This window comes from Hylobates moloch, unplaced genomic scaffold (genome assembly GCF_009828535.3).
Source record: "Hylobates moloch isolate HMO894 unplaced genomic scaffold, HMol_V3 SCAFFOLD_9, whole genome shotgun sequence".
Classification (NCBI taxonomy): Eukaryota; Metazoa; Chordata; class Mammalia; order Primates; family Hylobatidae; genus Hylobates; species Hylobates moloch.
In genome coordinates, this window is record NW_026652284.1 from 15,439,089 (window position 1) to 15,459,352 (window position 20,264).

Consider the following 20,264-nt stretch of genomic DNA (forward strand, 5'->3'; position numbering starts at 1 on the left):
ACACACACACAAGCAAAGGACGACAGATAATTGACTAGGAGCACAGTCTCTTTTCCTTCCAGGCAAACACTTTGGAGTTATGTCCAATTCCAGGTACCCCTGTGGATGAGCGAATGTCAGTTGTCCTGGTAGGGTCAGACCAGCTCTCCCCAAGGCCAGGGGGCTGGGTTGGAGACTGAAGGACCCCTACAGGGAGTGCTGGAGTCAGGGAGCTACAATTCTGGGTCTAGGCAGAGTCTTCTCACCAGCCCCAGCCTTGGGGTGCTCATCTCTGATGTGGCATGGGAATAGCAAGAGTCCCGACTGTCCTGGGTATCCCGGATGGTCGTGGGGATCTAATGAGGAAGGTGTGTCAGGCACTGAGTGCAGTAGCTGGCCTTTGGAAAGCTCTCCATGAATGGCAATTATGGCTTTTGTTGAGATTATGATGACTGTTGGTTACAGTGATTGGAGTGGACAGAAGGCTTCAGTGCTCCTAGGAAGACCTGGTGACTGCCTTAGCCGCAAATTCTGCCCAAAACACCAAGCACTGGGGCTTACCTCTTTATACAAGGATATGGTAATCCAGTTTGCCCAGGACTTTCCCTATTTTAGCACTGAGGGCCCCTCATGCCAGGAAACCCCTCACTTCTAGGGAAACCAAATCAGCTGGTCACACTATCAAGGAGTCTCGCTGGGAAGTGGAATCATTCCAAAGTAGCTGGAAGGGTTAAGGCAAACCATACCACGTGCTGGCCAATGCCTGGGACAGAGAGGTCACGGTGGTCAGTGGGCCCAGCCCAAGGCACGAGGACCACTCAATAGAGCAGCATTGTTGGTTCCTGCAGAGAAAGCTGGCCACGCTCAGTGTGGGGTCTGCGCCGAGCCAGGGATGGAGGACGGGGGAAAGGAGGCTCCTGGGGACAATGGCTGAATTGTTCCCACCAAGGAATCAGTCCGCCCGGAGCTGGCCCCAACTGTCAGAAAGCAGCCCAGAATAGAGGTGCATTGTGAATCACAGGCCATCGGGAGGGAAAAAGCTGCCAGCAGACGGACTAGAACGTGTCCTCCACCTGCCCCACCACCTGGGGCCAGATCCCCGTTCCTACCCCAGACCTTGGTGGAGCCCCCCAGGTGCTCTGAGCCCTGGGAAAGCTTTGGCTGTGTGGCTTCTGCCAGGACAAGTTGGCTTCTAGGCCTGACTCTCCCCTGAGCATCAGTTCAAGTGCAGCCTGGGGCCTGTGGGCGTGGGAGGGCTCGAGTGCCTGGAGGAAAATGTTTTCATGATGCCAATCTATCTGAATCTACTAAGTGACAGGGCCGCAGGGTGCACACTATTGTTTCTGGGTGAGCAGGACCTCACTTTCTATTCTTTGGGACTTTCAGTATCTGAATTTTTCCACCTCATTTCTTGGACTCCTCCATCCCAAGGGAGGATGAGGTGGGACATGGTTTCCCTGCCTTCTGTTCAGAAACTATTCAATGAAAACTCCTTCACGTCCTCGTAATACAGGTCCAAGCAGTGTTACTGATAGTTACCCATGGTTACTGAGGTTACTGAAGTTACTGAGGCTGTGTCACTTGCATTGACCCTGTGGCATGGCTATCATTATCTCCCACTTAACAAATGAGTAAACTGAGGCTCAGGGAGGTTAAGTGAATTCTCTGAGGTTTTTTTTTTTTTTTTTTTTTTTTTGAGATAGAGTCTCGCTCTGTCACCCAGGCTGGAGTGCAGTGGTGCAATCTTGGCTGACCACAATCTCTGCCTCCTGGGTTCAAGTGATATTCCTGCCTCAGCCTCCCAAGTAGCTTGGATTACAGGTACACACCACCATGTCTGGCTAATTTTTGTATTTTTAATAGAGATGGGGTTTCACTATGTTGGCCAGTCTTGTCTCGAACTCCTGACCTCGTGATTCACCCGCCTCAGCCTCCCAAAGTGCTGGGATTACAGGCATGAGCCACTGCACCCGGCTCCCTGAGGTCTTATAGCTTGTAAAGCCAGAGAAGTATTTAAACCAAGGTCCCTCTGACATTGGAAGTCATAACCACTAAGGGAAGCACCCTTACTGAGATTTATGACCAGGGTCTATTTCGGCACATTGTCCCACAGGAGGAGCCGTCCCTAGCCCTGGCTTCGCGGTTCCTCCACTTATTTCACACCTTTTAATCAAGCACCTAGTTTGTGCCAGGCTATTCGGGTTATGTGTTCTAACCCTTGAGCGTCTGATCATTAACCATTATCATTGTCAGTGAAAGCACTAAGCTGAGGCTGATTCTGCCCTTCCAGCTCTACAGGGCATAAAGAAATTCCTTCTGGAACTGCATAGGGTCCTACCTCCATGCCTTTACCAATGCAAGTATCTCCTCTCCCCAACACACCCATTTCTGCCACCCCGCAAGGGCATCTCAAAGGCTGCCTTCCTCTGCTCAAATGCTTCCCACCGTGCCTTTTCTGCCCTCCCCACCCTACCCCAAATAACCAGACTGGATCTCACCCATAGCTGCCATTATGATGCTTCCCACATCTGCTCCATCTTGTCATCAGCTGAGCACTGCTCTTAGAGAGGCTGCATTTGGACCGCCTCTGTCTCCCCGAAGGTCCTTGCCTGATTCATGTGCTCTCAATCTGCCTGAAAATTCCCCCTTGGTCTCTCCCACAGGGAACGTGGGAATCATTGGTTCGTTCAGTAGACATTTGTTAAACATGACCATGTGCCAGGCAGGCCCTGGGCCCCACTGGGCCTGTCTCTACCCTCGCACAAGTCACCCACATTTAAAAAGGCTGTGATGAGGCCGGGTGTGATGGCTCACACCTGTAATCCCAGCACTTTGGGGGTCTGAGGCAGGCAAATCACTTAAGGCAGGGGGTTCGAGACCAGCCTGACCAAGATGGTGACGAAACCCTGTCTCTGCTAAAAATACAAAAATTAGCCAGATGTGGTGGTGGGCACCTATAATCCCAGCTATTTGGGAGGAGGCAGGAGAATCGCTTGAACCCAGGAGGCAGAGGTTGCAGTGAGCCAAGATCACGGCACTGCACTCCAGCCTAGGCTACAGAGCGAGAATCTGTCTCAAAAAAATAAATTAAATAAATAAATAAACATGAAAAGGCTGTGATGGAGACGGCAGGCGGCTGTGGGAGCTCCAAACAGAGCCCCTGGCTTTGTCTCTGGGGGATCTGGGCTGGATTGTTGCAAGTGACACAAACCAAGGCCTGAAGGAAGAAGGGACACGATTGTTTCAGGCAGAGGGGACAGCACAAGTCAAACTGGGAGCTTTCAGGAGGACAGGAGCACTGGAGGAACCTGCCTTTCTGCCCAGCCATAAAAAATGAACAGCCCATGCACTGGCCTTTACACCAACACAGCTTCCATGATATGGAGGGAATTTTTGGTACTAATGGGCACATTTATGGTTTGTTTATACAGAGGGGATGAGAGCTCGGGATTCAGAATTCGACTTGAATCTGAGTCCCAGCTCAGCTATTTACTGGCTGTCTGACTTTGGACAAGCCACTCCTCCTTTCTGAGATCAGTTTCCTCATCTGTGAAATGGAAACAATTATATCCTCCCCTGACACCACTAACTCCTCAGCTGGCAATATCCTATCGGCCATTCACGAGAGAGATTGCTCATTTTATAGATGGGGAAGCCAAAAGCCAGAGAGGGTGACTGTCTGGCGAAGCACAACACAGCCAGCACACAGCAGTGCTGAGACAATGACGATGACCTAGCCATGCCATTCTGGTGGCATTTTCTGCTTGTGCTTTTCTCTCTGTCTAGAGGACAAGTTACTCTGCCCTTTTGTCCCCATCAGTGATCCCACCCCACCGACCTCTTTCTGATGCGGGTGGGAGTCTGACGTTGGTCCTTTTCCCTCCAGACCCGTTCTTCGGCCAACGCTATATCCACATCTTGGGCCGGCGGAAGCTCTACCATGTGGTCAAGTACACGGGTGGCTCCGCGGAGCTGCTGTTCTTCGTGGAAGGCCTCTGTTTCCCCGACGAGGGCTTCTCAGGCCTGGTCTCCATCCATGTCAGCCTGCTGGAGTACATGGCCCAGGTGAGGGCTCCAGGCCTCCACCACAGAGGGCTAACCCCAGGGGCCGGGGTGGGTCTCCTACTAGTGGGCCATTCCTAGGAGCCCATGCTATGTTCCACCCCACTCAAAGCGCCAAGGGGGTGGGTCCAGGCTAGGAGACCTTGATGCTCCCTGCAAAGCCTGCACGTGGCTGCCAGGGTCCTCTGAGCTATGCTCCTGGGATCAGTCTCCTTGCTGCTCCTGCTCCCCACGGATTCCCTGTGGGCAATGTTTTCTGACACGCTCCATGCCTGTGTCCTGGCCTGCCCTGCTCCCTGCCTAGGTCTAAGGCCCAGAGTCCTGCTGATGAGCACAAGGCTCTAAGCAGCCGCCCAGGTGGGGTTTGCTGACCACCTACTGTGCGCTCTGTACTTCCTGCCCCGCTCTGACCCCTCCCCCAACTGTGGGTTATACCAACTCTGACTGCAGGCTGAACCCCAAATCCCAGTTTCAGGTTGTGCCTTATCCTGGGGCCAGGCATCTTAGCTAGCCTTGCTTTTGCTTTGGGGAGAAGCTGGATGAGGAGAAGAGGTCCTGTCCCTCTAGAGAAGCCCCCTTCACTGAGGGTGTGCTGTACCCACAAGAATCTCTCATCACAAAGACCTTTCGTCCCCAGACCCTAGCCTCTCAGGCCCACTCTGTTTCGCTCAGAAGAAAAGGAAGGGACCTGGCTGCTCTCACGAACACAAGAGCCCCTCATTTTTATCCCTGGGCCACTTTGGGAAAGGATATAATGGGTGCTATAGAAAGGTGAGGCTGGATCTAGCTGAGATGTATGAGAATGAGCCCTGGCAGCAGACTGCCCAGGTTCAACTCCTGGTTTAACCACCACGAGACACTAGGCAAGTGAATTAAACTTCCTGTTAATTTCCTTAGTTAAGGGTAATTTGTCATAGTTTCTCCGTCTGTAAGACAGAAAGTCCAAAAGCATCTGCTGCTGGGGGTGGTTGTGAGTATCCAAACTTGTAAAGTTCTACTTACAAAGCACCCTCAAGCTCCCTGAGTAGTGGAAAAGGCAAAGCTAACAGGATAGGGGACGGGGATGGGGCTTCTTATGGCACCCATGCCCAGGGCAGCCTGACCCCCAGGATCTCTCAGGCACCCGCAGAGACTCAAAAGGCAGACCACAGCAAGCAAGGCAAGCCATGCAACAGTCCCACCACCCCCACACCTCCCCACCAAGGATGGGGTCCATTTCCTGCAGCTTTTGAAAGCCAGCCCCACGAAGGAACCCTGGAATCAGACCTCACTTTCCCTCGCGTTCCAGGCAAGCTGCTTGACCATTCCTTAAAACAAAACAGTCTGGACATAGCAAAACTGACCCAAAACAACGCTAAAATGCCCACATACAGAAAAGGGCAAGGTGCCCAGGGCAAAAACAGAGGAAGGCAGGGTGCTGGCTCAGCCGTTGCGTGGGGCGATTTCAGGAAGAGAAGTTTGATGGGACAAGATAGGACAGTGGTTAAGAGTGTGAACTCAGCAGCTGGCTGCCTGGGTATAAAGCCTACCGTGTGGTCAAGTACACGGGTGGCTCTACCATTTACCAACCATGTGACCTGGGGCGGTTAACAGCCCTGTGACTTGGTTTCCCCGTCTGAAAAGGGAGGATCATAGCAGTATCTACCTCCTGTGGTGGTCGGAAGGCAGACAAGAATTGGCACATGTGAAAGTACTTAGCACAGGCTTGGTGCACTGCAAGTCCTGAGGAAATGTATTCACTGTCATCAGTTTCACCTGCTTTGAAAGGCAGGCAAAGAAAGCACCTGACAAAACCTTTTGATCCCCCACACCTTGTCTCCCACACCCAGGACATTCCCCTGACGCCCATCTTCACGGACACCGTGATATTCCGGATTGCTCCATGGATCATGACCCCCAACATCCTGCCTCCCGTGTCGGTGTTTGTGTGCTGGTAAGGGGTGACCCCAGCCCGGAGAGGCAGTGTGGCAGGGTGGCCAAGAGCCGAGTCAGATGGACATGAGTCTAGTTCCTGGCCCCGTCACTTACCACTGTGTTACCTTGAGCAACTCTCTTGGCTTCTCTGAAATACCCACATCGTAGAGTCACTGTGAGGATTAAATGAGACGAAGCAGGCAAAGCATTTATCCAAGGTCCAGTACACAGGGTATGCTCTAAAAAATAATAGTTGCCATTGTGTTCTCTTTCTTAACCCTCTACCACGCAGTTAGCAACCTCCTATGCAGTGGAAATGCAGCTCCTCTGACTCATTCATTAAACAGACTTTTATTGACCACCTATTATGAGCTAGGTCCACAAGAGCAAGATGAGAACCAAGGGAAAAAGTGCCTGTGATTAGACAGCTAGCAACCCAAAAGGCACCCCTGGGGTCCTCACATCCATCTCATCTTCATGCCAGGCATAGCTCTTATTTGAAAATCTGTGGAGTCAGAGGTGTAAGGCATTGGGACAGGTCGGGGTGAGAGTTCCCCTCCTAATTTTATTTGTTCATGACCTTGACAAACACCACATGAGTGGGTGGGTTTACTTGGCCTTTGATTCCAGCGGCCTTTATAAAGGCCGTGAGCACAGGTGTAGACTGATCTGCCCAGCACAGCCCAGAGATACCAGCTGCTGTCACCATCTCAGGGAGATGACTCTGGCCCCTCCTCACCCTTTCTCCTGGCCTCCTTTTTCCCCCAAATTCTCAGCATGAAGGATAATTACCTGTTCCTGAAAGAGGTGAAGAACCTGGTGGAGAAAACCAACTGTGAGCTGAAGGTCTGCTTCCAGTACCTAAACCGAGGCGATCGCTGGATCCAGGTGAGGAGCCCAGGTCCAGGCTGGGAAGGACACGGCCCCCGGGTCAGGCAAAGAACAGTCGGCTTCGTGCAAACTGCCTGGCACCCAGCAGCTCTGCAGATGGGGATTCTTCTGTCAGCTCATATCTGCACATGTGCACAAAGACATAAACACACAAGTGCACTACAGTGCTGCTTCCTGTAGTAGCAAAAGATTGCAAAGCAACCTAAATGTCCATCTGTGGAGGACTGAGTAACAGCCTTCCCGGAAGTTCTGTGCAGCTGCTAAAAAGGATGAATATGGATACAAGATATGCTTCAAGTTAAGTTGTTACTCAATGGAAAACATATTCAGGATGCTGCTTGCTATTTGTGTGTTTTGTTTTGTTTGAGACGAGGTCTCGCCCTGTCACCCAGGCTGGAATGCAGTGGCACGATCTCAGCTCACTGCAACCTCCGCCTTCCGGGCTCAAGCAATCGTCCCACCTCAGCCTCCCAAGCAGCTGGGACTACAGGCATGCACCACCACGCCTGGTTATTGTGTTTTTTAAAATGAGGTCTAGGCCACGCATGGTGAATAATACCTGTAATCCCAGCACTTTGGGAGGCTGAGGTGGGAGGATTGCCTGAGACCAGGAATTCAAGACGTGCTTGGGCAATATAGCAAGACCCTGTCTCCACAAAAAAATTTAAAAATTAGCCTGGCATGGTAATGCACACCTGTAGTCGTAGCTACTCAGAGGCTGAGGCAGGAGGACTGCTTGAGCCCAGGAGTTTGAGGCTGCAGTGGGCCATAATCATGGCACTGCACTCCAGCCTGGGCAACAGAGTGAGACCCTGTCTCAAAAAAAAAAAAAAATGGGGCTGATATCAGAAAGAAACCTGCTTGTGATGTGCAGAGACCGCCTGTGGACACCTATGCTGCCATCATCAGTGTGAGGGGAGGAGGATGGGGGACCAGGGGATGGGGTAACAAGATAGACATTCTTTTTCCTTTGTGCTCTTGTGTTTCTCAAGTTTTCTGCCCATGTACACAAACTGTCCCTTGGGTTCGTCTAACAGCTCTCCTTGGTGTCCCTGCAGGATGAAATTGAGTTTGGCTACATCGAGGCCCCCCATAAAGGCTTCCCTGTGGTGCTGGACTCCCCCCGAGATGGAAACCTAAAGGACTTCCCTGTGAAGGAGCTCCTGGTAAGATGCTGAGAGTCACTTGTGGGTGGAGGATGGTCCTGGAGACTCTCATAAGACAGAGTAGTCAGGAGACCCTGGGCCGCCTTGACACATTCGTCTGCTGCCCAGAGCCTGTTTCTCCTCTGCAAAATGAGTCACTTGGGATAGCTGCCTCTGAGGTCCTTTCCTGCTCTGATAACTGATGTTTTTCCAAAACATGGAGCGTTTTCTAGTGGGAAATGGGAACTAAGGGAAATAGAGTTAAGACCTAGTTCCAGAGGCCCTGGCCCCTGCTGCTGCCCTTCCCCTCCAAATTGCAGCAAAATAAGTTTCAAAGAGGAAAAAAAACATAGTTATGCAATTGTCAAAAGTCATACATGGTTCCAACTTCCAAGTTCATCAGCACCTTGAGGCTATGGTTTTTGGTGCATGTGTGTGTGTTTTTGTTTTTGTTTTTGTTTTCTGAGACAGAGTCTTGCTCTGTTGCCCAGGCTGAAATGCAGTGGCTTACTGCAACTTCCATCTCCCAGGTTCAAGCGATTCTCCTGCCTCAGCCTCCCAAGTAGCTGGGATTACAGGCATGCACCATCACGCCTGGCTAATTTTTGTGTTTGTAGTAGAGATGGGGTTTCACCATGTTGGCCAGGCTGGTCTCGAACTCCTGACCTCAGGTGATCCTCTTACCTTGGCCTCCCAAAGTGCTGGGATTACAGGTGTGAGCCACTGTACTTGGCCATTTTTTGTTTGTTTGTTTGTTTGTTTTTAAGCCACCTGACTCCTCCCATTCTGGAAGCCATTCTCACTCCCCTTTTAGGCCCTCAACAACCTAGTGTGTGAGGGCAGAACCGAAATCAATCTTTCTTTTGTCTGCACTCTTCTGCCCTGAACAGGCTGGGGGAGGTTTGAACAGTGCATGAAACAAGAGACTGGAATAGGTCAGGGGACTTTTCCCAAGGTCACATGCAGGACAGCATTCCTGTCAGACGCCAGGGCTGCCCAGAGCTGACCTTGTGCCAGGTTCACACCTGTTCTGCCCCACATTCCTTACCCAGTGCCCTGTTCACAAGGAGATGCTAGAGTCAACGGTGTCAGCACAGAGCTTTGGAATGTCAGGCGGACCTGGTCTTGAGTCCTAATTGCACCTTTTAGCAGCCATGTGACCTTGGGCAAGCAATTACCTTCCACGAGCCTCAGTTTCCTCATCTAAAATGGGGATAGAAATGATATCAGTCTCACAGAATGTTGTGAAGATTGAAGGCGTTGTATAAGGCATCAGTGCCATGTCTGATATAATGACCATTATCAGCTGTTGTTATGGTTATCATTCCCTGGGCCCTGTCCTCAGTGAGCTTATTGTCCACTTTCCCTAACACTATGATGAGTAGAGTCAAACCAACCACCAGCAGCAGTTGCCACAGGCATGAGAAGCGAGGCCTTTCCAGGTCACCACCTGCCTTCAGTATTCCAGGCTGGCCTGGTTCCAAGGCCCCAGGCTGCGTTGTTCCTCGAGGCCCAGGCCAGGCCCGGCTTTGTGCTGCATACCTGCCCACCTGTATGGTGCTGCGGAGCCCCAGCACCCCAGCCTCGGCAAGCTCCCATGTTGCCAGCTGGGGCCTCAAGATGAGAAAGCGCTAAGCTGCTGCCATCTACCCCATGGGCTCAGCGGTCCCTGGAGCCTCTCAGCTGAGCCAGGATAAGCCACATCCTCCTACTCCACTGGATTTTGTAAGGCAAACTTCATCCCAACCCCAGTGCAAGCTCCCAAACAAGATTCCTATATTTGTACCCCAAAAGCCATGACAGGAATCTTAAAATTCAGGGGCCAATGAATGGGGTTATGTCTTGTGTGCTAACTCCAGTTTTTTGGAGCTGTGTGTGAAGAAGGGTTCTGAGGCTTCCTGTGGGCTCAGTGGCAAGTCTGGCAGGTTGAGACTGGGTTGAAATGTCATGTATATTCATAGCTGCCACTTTTGCATGTATTGGTCAGCCTCACCAAGTAACAAACCAACCTGAAATCTCCATGACTGACAACAGCAAAGGCCTGTGTCTTGCTGGCATTCCATGTTGATTGCTGCTGGTGGTCTGCCACTCTGCTTCTTTATGCCTTCCTCACTCTAGTGCTCAAGGTGCCAGAGCAGCCCCAGTCTGGGAAATGCTGTTCTCCTAGCACAGGGAGAAGTCAAAGAGTTGGCACACACACGCGGGGGCTCCTGTGGCTTCTGCTGTTCACTGGCATGCATCCCTTCTGCTCACATTTCACTGGCCAAAACAAGTCACATGACCAAGTCTGACACTGGGCAGGGAAGTATATTCCTTTTGCAGGAAGATGCCAGAAGTCACATGCAATGGGTCAGGATGCAAAATTCTCTTACTGCACAGAGGGTAGCAAATCTCTGGAAATAATAATCCGAGCTGCTCCCCTTCCTCGGGTTACCTAATCTGGTACCTCTTTTATAGATGGGGAAACGGGCCGGGCGCAGTGGCTCACCCCTGTAATCCCAGCACTTTGGGAGGCCAAGTCGGGTGGATCACTTGAGGTCAGGAGTTCGAGACCAGCCTGGCAACCCAGTGAAACTCCATCTCTACTAAAAATACAAAAATTAGCCAGGGGTGGTGCTTGCCTATAATCCTAGCCACTGGGGAAGCTGAGGCAGGAGAATCACTTGAACCGAGAGGCAGAGGTTGCAATGAACTGAGATCATGCCACCGCACTCCAGCCTGGGCGACAGAGCAAGACTCCATCTCAGGAAAAAAAAAAAAAAACAGATGGGGAAACTGAAAGTGCATAGCATAAAATGGGGACTAATTCTGAAATCACCAATATGTATCTGTGCTTGAGAAATAGAGGCACACACAGGAATGCAGATGCCCACACACTCACATTCACACTCAAACTCTCACACTCACACTCTCACTCACTCACTCTCACACTCACCCTCACACACTCACTCTCACACTCACTCTCACACTCACTCACACACTCACTCTCACACTCTCACTCTCACACACTCTCACACACTCACTTTCACACTCACACACTCAGTCTCACACTCACTCACACACTCTCACACTCACTGTCACACTCACACTCACTCTCACACATTCACACTCTCACCTGCACTCTCACACTTACACCGAGATGCTCACACACTCAGCCTCCCCATGCCCAGGCCCCTGCTCTTTGTTAATCATAGGAAGACCATGGACAACCCGCCTGGAAGCTAAGTGCCCACAGACCCAGACTGAAGGTGATAAAAGAGGGTGGCTGGCTTGGGGGCTGAGGACCCTGGCTGCAGAAGACTAATGCAGGTGTGTGCCCTCTGCCTAGGGCCCAGATTTTGGCTACGTGACCCGGGAGCCCCTCTTTGAGTCCGTCACCAGCCTTGACTCGTTTGGAAACCTGGAGGTCAGTCCCCCAGTGACCGTGAACGGGAAGACATACCCCCTTGGCCGCATCCTCATCGGGAGCAGCTTTCCTCTGTAAGAGAAGCCAGACTGGGGCTGGGGGCTGTGGGAGTGGGGCGGTCACTGTTTCTCTTTTGGGGTGGCCTGGGTTGCTCACACATGGAGCAAGTGGCTGGGAGAATTATTGCTTCCCACGACTTCCTGTTAAGAGACCGACACTCTTGGAAAGAAAATCAAGCTAGCCTTTATATCTTCGTGTGATTTAGGATCTAATATATAACTAAATAAACAACTCTCTTCCCCAAATGGAAAGATGTATAATGAGATTATAAATCAGCTGGTTGGCAGGGCACAGTGGCTCTCACCTGTAATCCCAACACTTTGGGAGGCCGAGGTGGGCAGATCACTTGAGTTCAGGGGTTCAAAACCAGCTTGGGCAACATGGCAAAACCCTGTCTCTACAAAAAATACAAAAATTAGCCAGGCATGGTAGTGTGCACTTGTAGTCCTAGCTGCTCAGGAGGCTGAGGTGAGAGGATCGCTTGAGCCTGGGAGGTGGAGGTTGCAGTGAGCTGAGATCACACCACTGCACTCCAGCCTGGGCAACAGAGTGAGACCTCATCTCAAAAATAAATAAATAAATAAATAGGCTGGGCACAGTGGCCCATGCCTGTAATCCCAGCACTTTGGGAGGCTGAGGCAAGCAGATTGCTTGATGCCAGGAGTTCCAGACCAGCCTGGACAACATGCCAAAACTTCGTCTCTACTAAAAATACAAGTATTAGCAGGCATGGTGGTAATCCCAGCTTCTTGGGAGGCTGAGGCATGAGAATTGCTTGAACCTGGGAGGCAGAGGTTGCAGTGAGCTGAGATCATGCCCTGCACTCCAGCCTGGATGAGAGAGAGACTTTGGCAAAAAAACTTAGGCCAGGTGCGGTGGCTCACGCTTGTAATCCCAGTACTTTGGGAGGCCGAGGCAGATGGATCACCTGAGGTCGGGAGTTTCAGACCAGCCTGACCAACATGGAGAAACCTTGTCTCTACTAAAAATACAAAATTAGCCGGGCGTGGTGGCGCACGCCTGTAATCCCAGCTACTCGGGAGGCTGAGGCAGGAGAAATCACTTGAACCCAGGAGGCAGAGGTTGCAGTGAGCCAAGATCATGCCATTGTACTCCAGCCTGGGCAACAAGAGTGAAACTGTGTCTCAAAAAAACAAAATAAAATAAAATAAAATATTAAATAAATCAGCTGGGGAAGGGATGGAGGAGTCCAGAGAAGGAAAACTGACAGGTATGAGTGGGAGTGTACCAATGAATCCTCAGGGCTACCATACTTAAAAGAGGTGTGAGCAGACGTGGTCCTGCCCAGAAATGTGAGTCCCTGGCTCCCTGGCCTGTCCATGATTCTCCTCACTCCCTGCCCAGTTGACCCACCAGCCAGTGAAAAGACATATTCTTCCTTGTTAGGGCAGTCACTGGGGAGAGAGTGAATACCTTAGGTTCTCACGTCACAAAAGGGCTGCCAGGAGCCTGCACAGATGGGATCAGCCAGGATTTGGGCACCAGGTTCCTCCGAGCCACATGGGATGCTCAACCTTCTGCGGGGAGGCCACTGGCACAGCCAGCAACTGTTTGCCCACTTTTGCCTCCTTCTCCCTCCACTCAGTGGCCACTCATTCACTCAGCAACCATTTCCTGAGCACCAGCCAAGTGCCAGGCCCTGTGTCAGGCACAGGGTCCCAAACAGGAAGCCCAGCCCCTGCCAAGGAGATGGCAGAGGTCTCAGGCATGCAAAGAGACCCTGATGAAATGGGGGGACTTACAACGATAGAAAGAATGACAGAGAGTCAGTGCAGCCCAAGGAGGGGCCCTGAACCCCCTCGAGGAGCTCGGGGGGGCCCCTTAAAGACAAATCTTTATTGAGAAACTACTCGTGCCAGGCACTATGCTAGGCTCTAGGGATACAGCAGTGACCAGAACAGATGAAGTCCCAGCTATCAGGGAGTTTATAATTGGGTAAGGCCAGTACAGAAAATAAACATGGAATCAAGTAAATCAATTAGATAATTTGAATGCTGATACATACAATGGAGAAGATAAAACAGGGTAACATGATAAAACATTCCTGGGGACAGCAGTGCCTTAGCTGTTGATTTTTTGAAGACGTGACTAGAGTTGAGGCTTGGATGTTAAGAAGTAGTCATCAGGAGATTGTAAAGGAAGCGCATTCCATACAGAAGGAACAGCAAAGGGAAAAGCAAGTGTAGCAGGTGGCTGGAGCAGACAGAACCGGGGGAAGGGAGGGAAGCGAGGGGGAAGGGAGGGAAGCGAGGGAGGAGGGCCAGCCAGGAGCCAGATCAGAAAGGAATTTGTTGGCCACCCTAAGGAGCTAGGGTTATCTTCGGAGGATATTGGAGAGATTGAACACCTTGGGGAGTCTAGAAATGAGGAAGGGCTGGCCGGGCGCGGTGGCTCACACCTGTAATCCCAGCACTTTGGGAAGCTGAGGTGGGCAGATCATGAAGTCAAGAGATGGAGACCATCCTGGCCAACATGGTAAAACCCCATCTCTACTAAAAATGCAAAAAAATTAGCTGGGCGTGGTGGTGGACACCTGTAGTCCCAGCTACTCAGGACTCTGAGGCAGGAGGATGGCTTGAACCAGGGAGGCAGAGGTTGCAGTGAGCAAAGATCATGCCACTGCACTCCAGCCTGGGCAACGTAACAAGACTCCATCTTGGGGGGAAAAAAAAGATTGAAGTAAGTAGAAGTTAATGTAGCAAAGAGCCATGTAGATGAGGGCAGATTTTGGAGCCCTCCTGTGCCCTAGCCCCCTCCGGCAGGCCAGGTGGGACTCCCGCACACAGAAGGTGGCCTCAGCACATTCACTGGCACCCTCGAGGGTTGAAGCCTGAGCTCCCCGCCCTTCACACAGGCCGCGGCTACAGCTAACACCTACTTCTTTCCCCTGGGACTCAAACGCCTTACTGCCTGCGCCAGGGTCTCTTAACCCAACCTCGTCTCCTTCCTGGCACTTCTCTGCTGATGCCATTCTGGGTCCAAGGTGGGTCCCAGAGACCAAACTCCTCTTGCAGGCCCTCTGGTGAGGTGGGTAATTTACTGAAACTCCTCTTCCTCCCTTCTCCAGGTCTGGTGGTCGGAGGATGACCAAGGTGGTGCGTGACTTCCTGAAGGCCCAGCAGGTGCAGGCACCCGTGGAGCTCTACTCGGACTGGCTGACTGTGGGCCACGTGGATGAGTTCATGTCCTTTGTCCCCATCCCCGGCACAAAGGTAAGCTAGCCCCCTGAGGCTGGAGTGAATGGGGCAGCGGCAAACCCATATGTTACCAGCCCCTGCCAGCAGAGGGCAAGAGCTAGAGGAAGGAGGAAGTAGGCTGAAGCTGGTTTGCCTGTTGTTGCTGTGGCAGGTAAAATTGTAACCCCATAAATCCAAAATGTTAGCATTTCAACACGTAATCAACCTAAAAATTATTGAAGAGATTTAAATTCTTTTCTCATACTAAATCCCCAAAATCTGGCAAGGATTTTACTCATATGACACATCTCAATTCAGACCAGCCACAGCTCAAGTGTTCAATAGTCACACAAGGCTAGTGGCTACTGTGTTGGCGGTAACGCTCTAGAGAGAAATAGGGTGTGCACCTGTGGCACTGGAAAGAGGCTCTTTCATTTTCTTATGGGTACAACTTCATACCCTGGAAATTCTCTGCAAATTACGTGGCTGCCTGGCAACTTGGAGAAGTCATGTCCAAGGCCACCTTTGGCTCTGAGCCTTGACCTGGTGACATTGCTGAGGTAGAGGAAAGGTGAGAAATATCCCTCTGAAGCAGAGAACACCCTCCCCGTCAGCCTTTGCCACTCGGCATGGGAGGCCTGAGGCGATGAGCAGGCAAGGCGCTGGGTCCTCTGCGCAGGGCCTCCCCGTGCTCCTTGGGTGCCTTCCCGCTGCTGACTCTGTCCTTCTGGACTGTCTCTTGCAGAAATTCCTGCTGCTCATGGCCAGCACCTCGGCCTGCTACAAGCTCTTCCGAGAGAAGCAAAAGGACGGCCATGGAGAGGCCATCATGTTCAAAGGTGAGTGGCCACAGGGACTTGGCAGAAAGTGGCGAGCTGGAGGCCCCAGAGAGACCCTCGAGAGGGTGGGGCAGATGAGCACTTTGTCCCTGAGCACCAGCTCCACCTCCCTGGGCGTCTGGCCTGATCTGGGGTTTGTGAGGTCGCCATGGTGGAAAGCACCTCTGGCCTCCTGTGACCCTTGCTGTGGCTGGGTGGACTGTGAGCTGCCCATAGCTCCTTAGTGTCACCAGCAGTGCATAGCGCATCTTCAAGACCTAGTGTATACTTTAAATGGACCCAGTGGAGGGTTAAATGGTTGAAAACTGACGTGCAGCTGGGTCTGGTGGCTCATGCCTACAATTCCAACACCTTTGGAGGCTGAAGAAGGAGGATCACTTGAGTCCAGGGGTTCAAGACCAATCTCTATAATACATGTTTTTTTTTTTTTTTTTTTTTTTTTTTTTTTGAGACAGAGTTTCACTCTTGTTGCCCAGGCTGGAGTGCAATGGTGAAATCTTGGCTCACTACAACCTCCGCCTCCCAGGTTCAAGCGATTCTCCTGCCTCAGCCTCCCAAGTAGCTGGGATTACAGGCAGGCACCACCATGCCGAGCTAATTTTTTGCATTTAGTAGAGACGGGGTTTCACCATGTTGGTCAGGCTGGTCTTGAACTCCTGTCCTCAGGTGATCCACCCACTTCAGCCTCCCAAAGTGCTGGGATTACAGGCATGAGCAACCACACCCAGCCTCCCTATAATAAAAATTTTGAAAAAGAAAAGAAAACTGATGTGCAATCTGCATTCAAGGAGCTTGTATTTTAGAAAGAGAGATAGAAAAATAGATACAATACAATTTAGGGACAGGAAGAAAAGTGGACTTTGGTGGGCAAAAGGCATGGTCAGACATCGTGGTTGTCAGTCCAGGAATGAGACATTATCTTCTACATTTAGACATTCACATAATTGGGACAGACATAGACGGGATGAGGTTTGCATTTGAATTAATCATGGAAAGAGGGAAAGATGATCAGGTGGAGACAACCAGCCAGGTTAGAGACACCATGCCAATTCCTCATACTTTTTTTTTCTTTTTCAAGTTCTATTTTAGATTTAGGGGATACATGTGCAGGTTTGTTACCTGGGTATATTGTGTGATTTGGAGTATGAATGATCCCATCACGCAGGTACTGAGCATAGTAGCCAACAGTTAGTCGTTCAACTCTTTCCCTCCTCTCTCCCTCCCCACTCTAGTAGTCCCCAGTGTCTGCTGTTGCCATCCTTATGTCCAACACCTTTTTTATTGTGATAAAATATACCTAATCTAACACATTTGTTATTTTAACCATTTGTAAGGACACAGTTCCGGGACATTAAATACATCTACAATGCTGACTAACCATCAGCACTCTCTATATCCATTATACATTTTTTTTTTTTTTTTTGAGATGGAGTCTCTCTCTGTTGCCCAGGCTGGAGTGCAGTGGTGCGATCTCAGCTCACTGCAAGCTCCGCCTCCCAGGTTCAAGCCATTCTCCTGCCTCAGCCTCCCGAGTAGCTGGGACTACAGGCACCCGCCACCACGCCCGGCTAATTTTTTTGTATTTTTAGTAGAGGTGGGGTTTCACCATGTTAGCCAGGATGGTCTCAATCTCCTGACCTCATGATCCACCCGCCTCAGCCTCCCAAAGTGCTGGGATTACAGGCGTGAGCCACCGTGCCCGGCCTATTTTTTTCTTAAATTACTTTTGTCACTTTTCAGGTTGGTATCCATAATATATCTCATGCCTGAAAGCCTGAGTTCCCGCAGCTGGTTGATACTTACATGACTGCCCCTCAGATCCAAAGACAGTGTTACTGACTGTCACTGGTGTCTAGGACAGACAAGGCCAATTTAACACCACCACCCTTTTTAAATTCCCCACCGATGGGAAGTTTGTTCTTGGATTGGCAAGCTTGCCTCCTGACTTCCTGGAGGCTTCCTCTCCAATATTAAACATACCCTCAAAAACTACCCATAGGATATAGGGACCATTATTTTTGTACAAATAGGGGCAAGCAGTGCCCCAGATTTCTCTTTATATTTTAGAAAGAGAGATAGAGAGAAAATAGATAGAATACAGTTTGGGGACAGGAAGAAAAGTGGACTTTGATGAGCAGAAGGCATGGTCAGGCATCGTCGTTGTCAGTCCAGGAGTGAGACATTATCTCCTGGACTTAGACATTCACATAATTGAGACAGACATAGAGAGGATGCACGGATGTGCAGTCAGCAGAAACTAGAAGCACACAGGAGACCTGAGGAGGAAGGTGAACCAGGCGCTGTCAAACAGCCAAGATCTCCACTAGACCAGAGCCCACAATGTTTGGGGAAAACACATCCCTTTAAAAGATGGTAAAAACTACACACTTGCCCTCCAGAAAAATGCTTATATGAACCTATCCCCTGAACTTGGATCAGTTTTAGAAAAGCACAGATCCCTAAAGTTTTCTGTCTCTACCTGGACCCTCCCTTCTGAGTCCCTAAGCCTCAAAAATTACATCCAGCTTATATATAGCTGGGCATCTTTGCTGCTGTCCAGCTATAAACCTGGGAAGTGCAATGGACCAGCAGGCTCTTCCCAGATGAGGCCAAAATAAATAAATAAATAATAGGTTAAGAGCATAGGCTCTGGAATCAGACTGCCTGACCTGCGCACCAATTCTGCCGCTTGCTAGATGTAAGACCTGGGACAAGTCACATAACTTCTCTGTGCCTCAGTTTCCTCATTTTTCAGGGTAGCGACTACCGCATAGAAATGTGGGGAGGATCCATGAGTTAATTCAATGTAAAGCGTTTAGAAGAGTGTCGGCCACATAGTAGGTGCTCATTGAGCACTAGGCATTACTAATCAAGCTGGAAGCCACATAAGCCATCGTGTGGTATGGGAGGCAGACACAGGCCACTCCAGAGCAGCAGCCAAGATGAGGCAGCTCTGGAAAACAGGAAGGGTGTCCCCTTTGGCCATGCTGCTTCTGCCACATTCATGCTGGTCAGCTGCTCATCCTTAGGTGCAGGCTCTGGGTGGGAGAACCAGGGGGCTACCTGTACCACCCCTGATCCCACTGGCCAGAGCGAGAGCAAGGCAGCTGCCACCACTGTCCCAGCTCAGATGTCATGGTCTACTCTGGAGAAAAGAGTGTTTGCTGCCCTCTCCAGACAGAGGGGGCCTGATTTCGCCTGGGAGTGCCCTCCTGTGATCCAGCCTGTCCTCAGCCACATCTCCCCAATCCCAGTCCAGCAGTTAGCCCAGGGGCTGGAGGGTCTTGGCAAAAGGGGAACACCCAGCTTGGGTATCTAAAGCTTGACCATCCCGTCCTTTGACTCCTGCAGGCTTGGGTGGGATGAGCAGCAAGCGAATCACCATTAACAAGATTCTGTCCAACGAGAGCCTCGTGCAGGAGAACCTGTACTTCCAGGTGAGGGCAGGGCAGGGGTGCAGGGCCAGAGGGCCCCTGGGAGGGATGTGGCTCAGGCCCTCACATCCTTGGGGCTTCCGTAGAGAATGGCCATGGGCTCAGGAGCTCTTGACCCCGAGCACAGCAGCACAGGGAAGAGCCTCCACCAGCATCCAGCCAGCCTCCTTGCTTTGCTCCTGGGCTAAAGTCCCAGGGTTAAAAGAGTTTTGCCACCCCCTCACTTGGGGCAGTAGGACCATGGGCAACTCACTAAGGCTGTCTTTGGTTCTCTCATCTCTAAAGAAGGGATAATGGGGGCCAGACACAGCGTCTCATGCCTGTAATCTCAGTTCTTTGGGAAGCCAAGACGGGAGGGTTGCTTAAGGCCAGGGGTTTGAGACCAGCCTGGGCAACACAGTGAGACACCCATCTCTACAAAATAAATAAATAAAAATTTTGGCCAGGCGTGGTGGCTCATGCCTGTAATCCCAACTCTTTGGGAGGCCGAGTTGGGTGGATCACCAGAGGTCAGGAGTTCAAGGCCAACATGGCCAATATGTTGAAACCCATCTCTACCAAAAATACAAAAATTAGCCAGGCATGGTGGCAGACGCCTGTAATCCCAGCCACTTGGGAGGCTGAGGCAGGAGAATCACTTCAACCCACGAGGTGGAGGTTGCAGTGAACCGAGATCGTGCCACTGCACTCCAGCCTGGGCAACAGCGTGAGACTCAATCTCAAAGAAAAAAAATTAAAAGGGGATAATAATAGCATCTATATCACAGGGCTGGAGCTTAAATAAGCAATCTACGTAATGCGCTTAGAACAGTACCAGGCACATGTACACATTAGCTTTTGTTATTACCAAAATCATCAGTGTTATCCTCCACTCATGGGGTGGCCCGAGGTTGTCACTGAGGTGCTGTGTGGGAAGCACTTAGCACAGCAACCGGCTCTAGTGAGTGCTTGGGAAATGGCAGCTGCTGCTCTGACATCTGTGACCTTCCTTTGCCCTGTTATGACTGCTGTTCCTGAACCCCGGTGGACAGGGCCAGGGAGAGGCTGCAGAGGCGCCCGCTGAGTGCTAGAAGTCTCTCTGGAGTGCCAGGGCCCCTGGCCTGGTGCTGCAGACAGGGATGGGGTTGACAAGGTGGCAAGTGTGTGTCCCTCACCTGCATGCCCTCCCTTCTTTCTCCTACCCAGCGCTGCCTGGACTGGAACCGTGACATCCTCAAGAAGGAGCTGGGACTGACAGAGCAGGACATCATTGACCTGCCTGCTCTGTTCAAGATGGACGAGGACCACCGTGCCAGAGCCTTCTTCCCAAACATGGTGAGGCCCTGCAGACCCCAACC

The 20,264-nt window shown here is 51.1% G+C and overlaps 1 protein-coding gene across 1 annotated transcript in view; it reads left to right on the forward strand.

Annotated features, from left to right (window-relative positions):
- PADI2 (peptidyl arginine deiminase 2) overlaps positions 1 to 20,264 on the forward strand; it is a 52,737-nt gene that overhangs the window by 29,185 nt on the left and 3,288 nt on the right. The window contains exons 7-15 of the mRNA XM_032759064.2: positions 3,866 to 4,044; positions 5,871 to 5,974; positions 6,732 to 6,843; positions 7,905 to 8,012; positions 11,320 to 11,471; positions 14,546 to 14,690; positions 15,400 to 15,493; positions 18,845 to 18,930; positions 20,113 to 20,241. Coding sequence (XP_032614955.1) covers positions 3,866 to 4,044; positions 5,871 to 5,974; positions 6,732 to 6,843; positions 7,905 to 8,012; positions 11,320 to 11,471; positions 14,546 to 14,690; positions 15,400 to 15,493; positions 18,845 to 18,930; positions 20,113 to 20,241 — 1,109 coding nt within the window. The remainder of the gene's footprint in view (positions 1 to 3,865; positions 4,045 to 5,870; positions 5,975 to 6,731; positions 6,844 to 7,904; positions 8,013 to 11,319; positions 11,472 to 14,545; positions 14,691 to 15,399; positions 15,494 to 18,844; positions 18,931 to 20,112; positions 20,242 to 20,264) is intronic.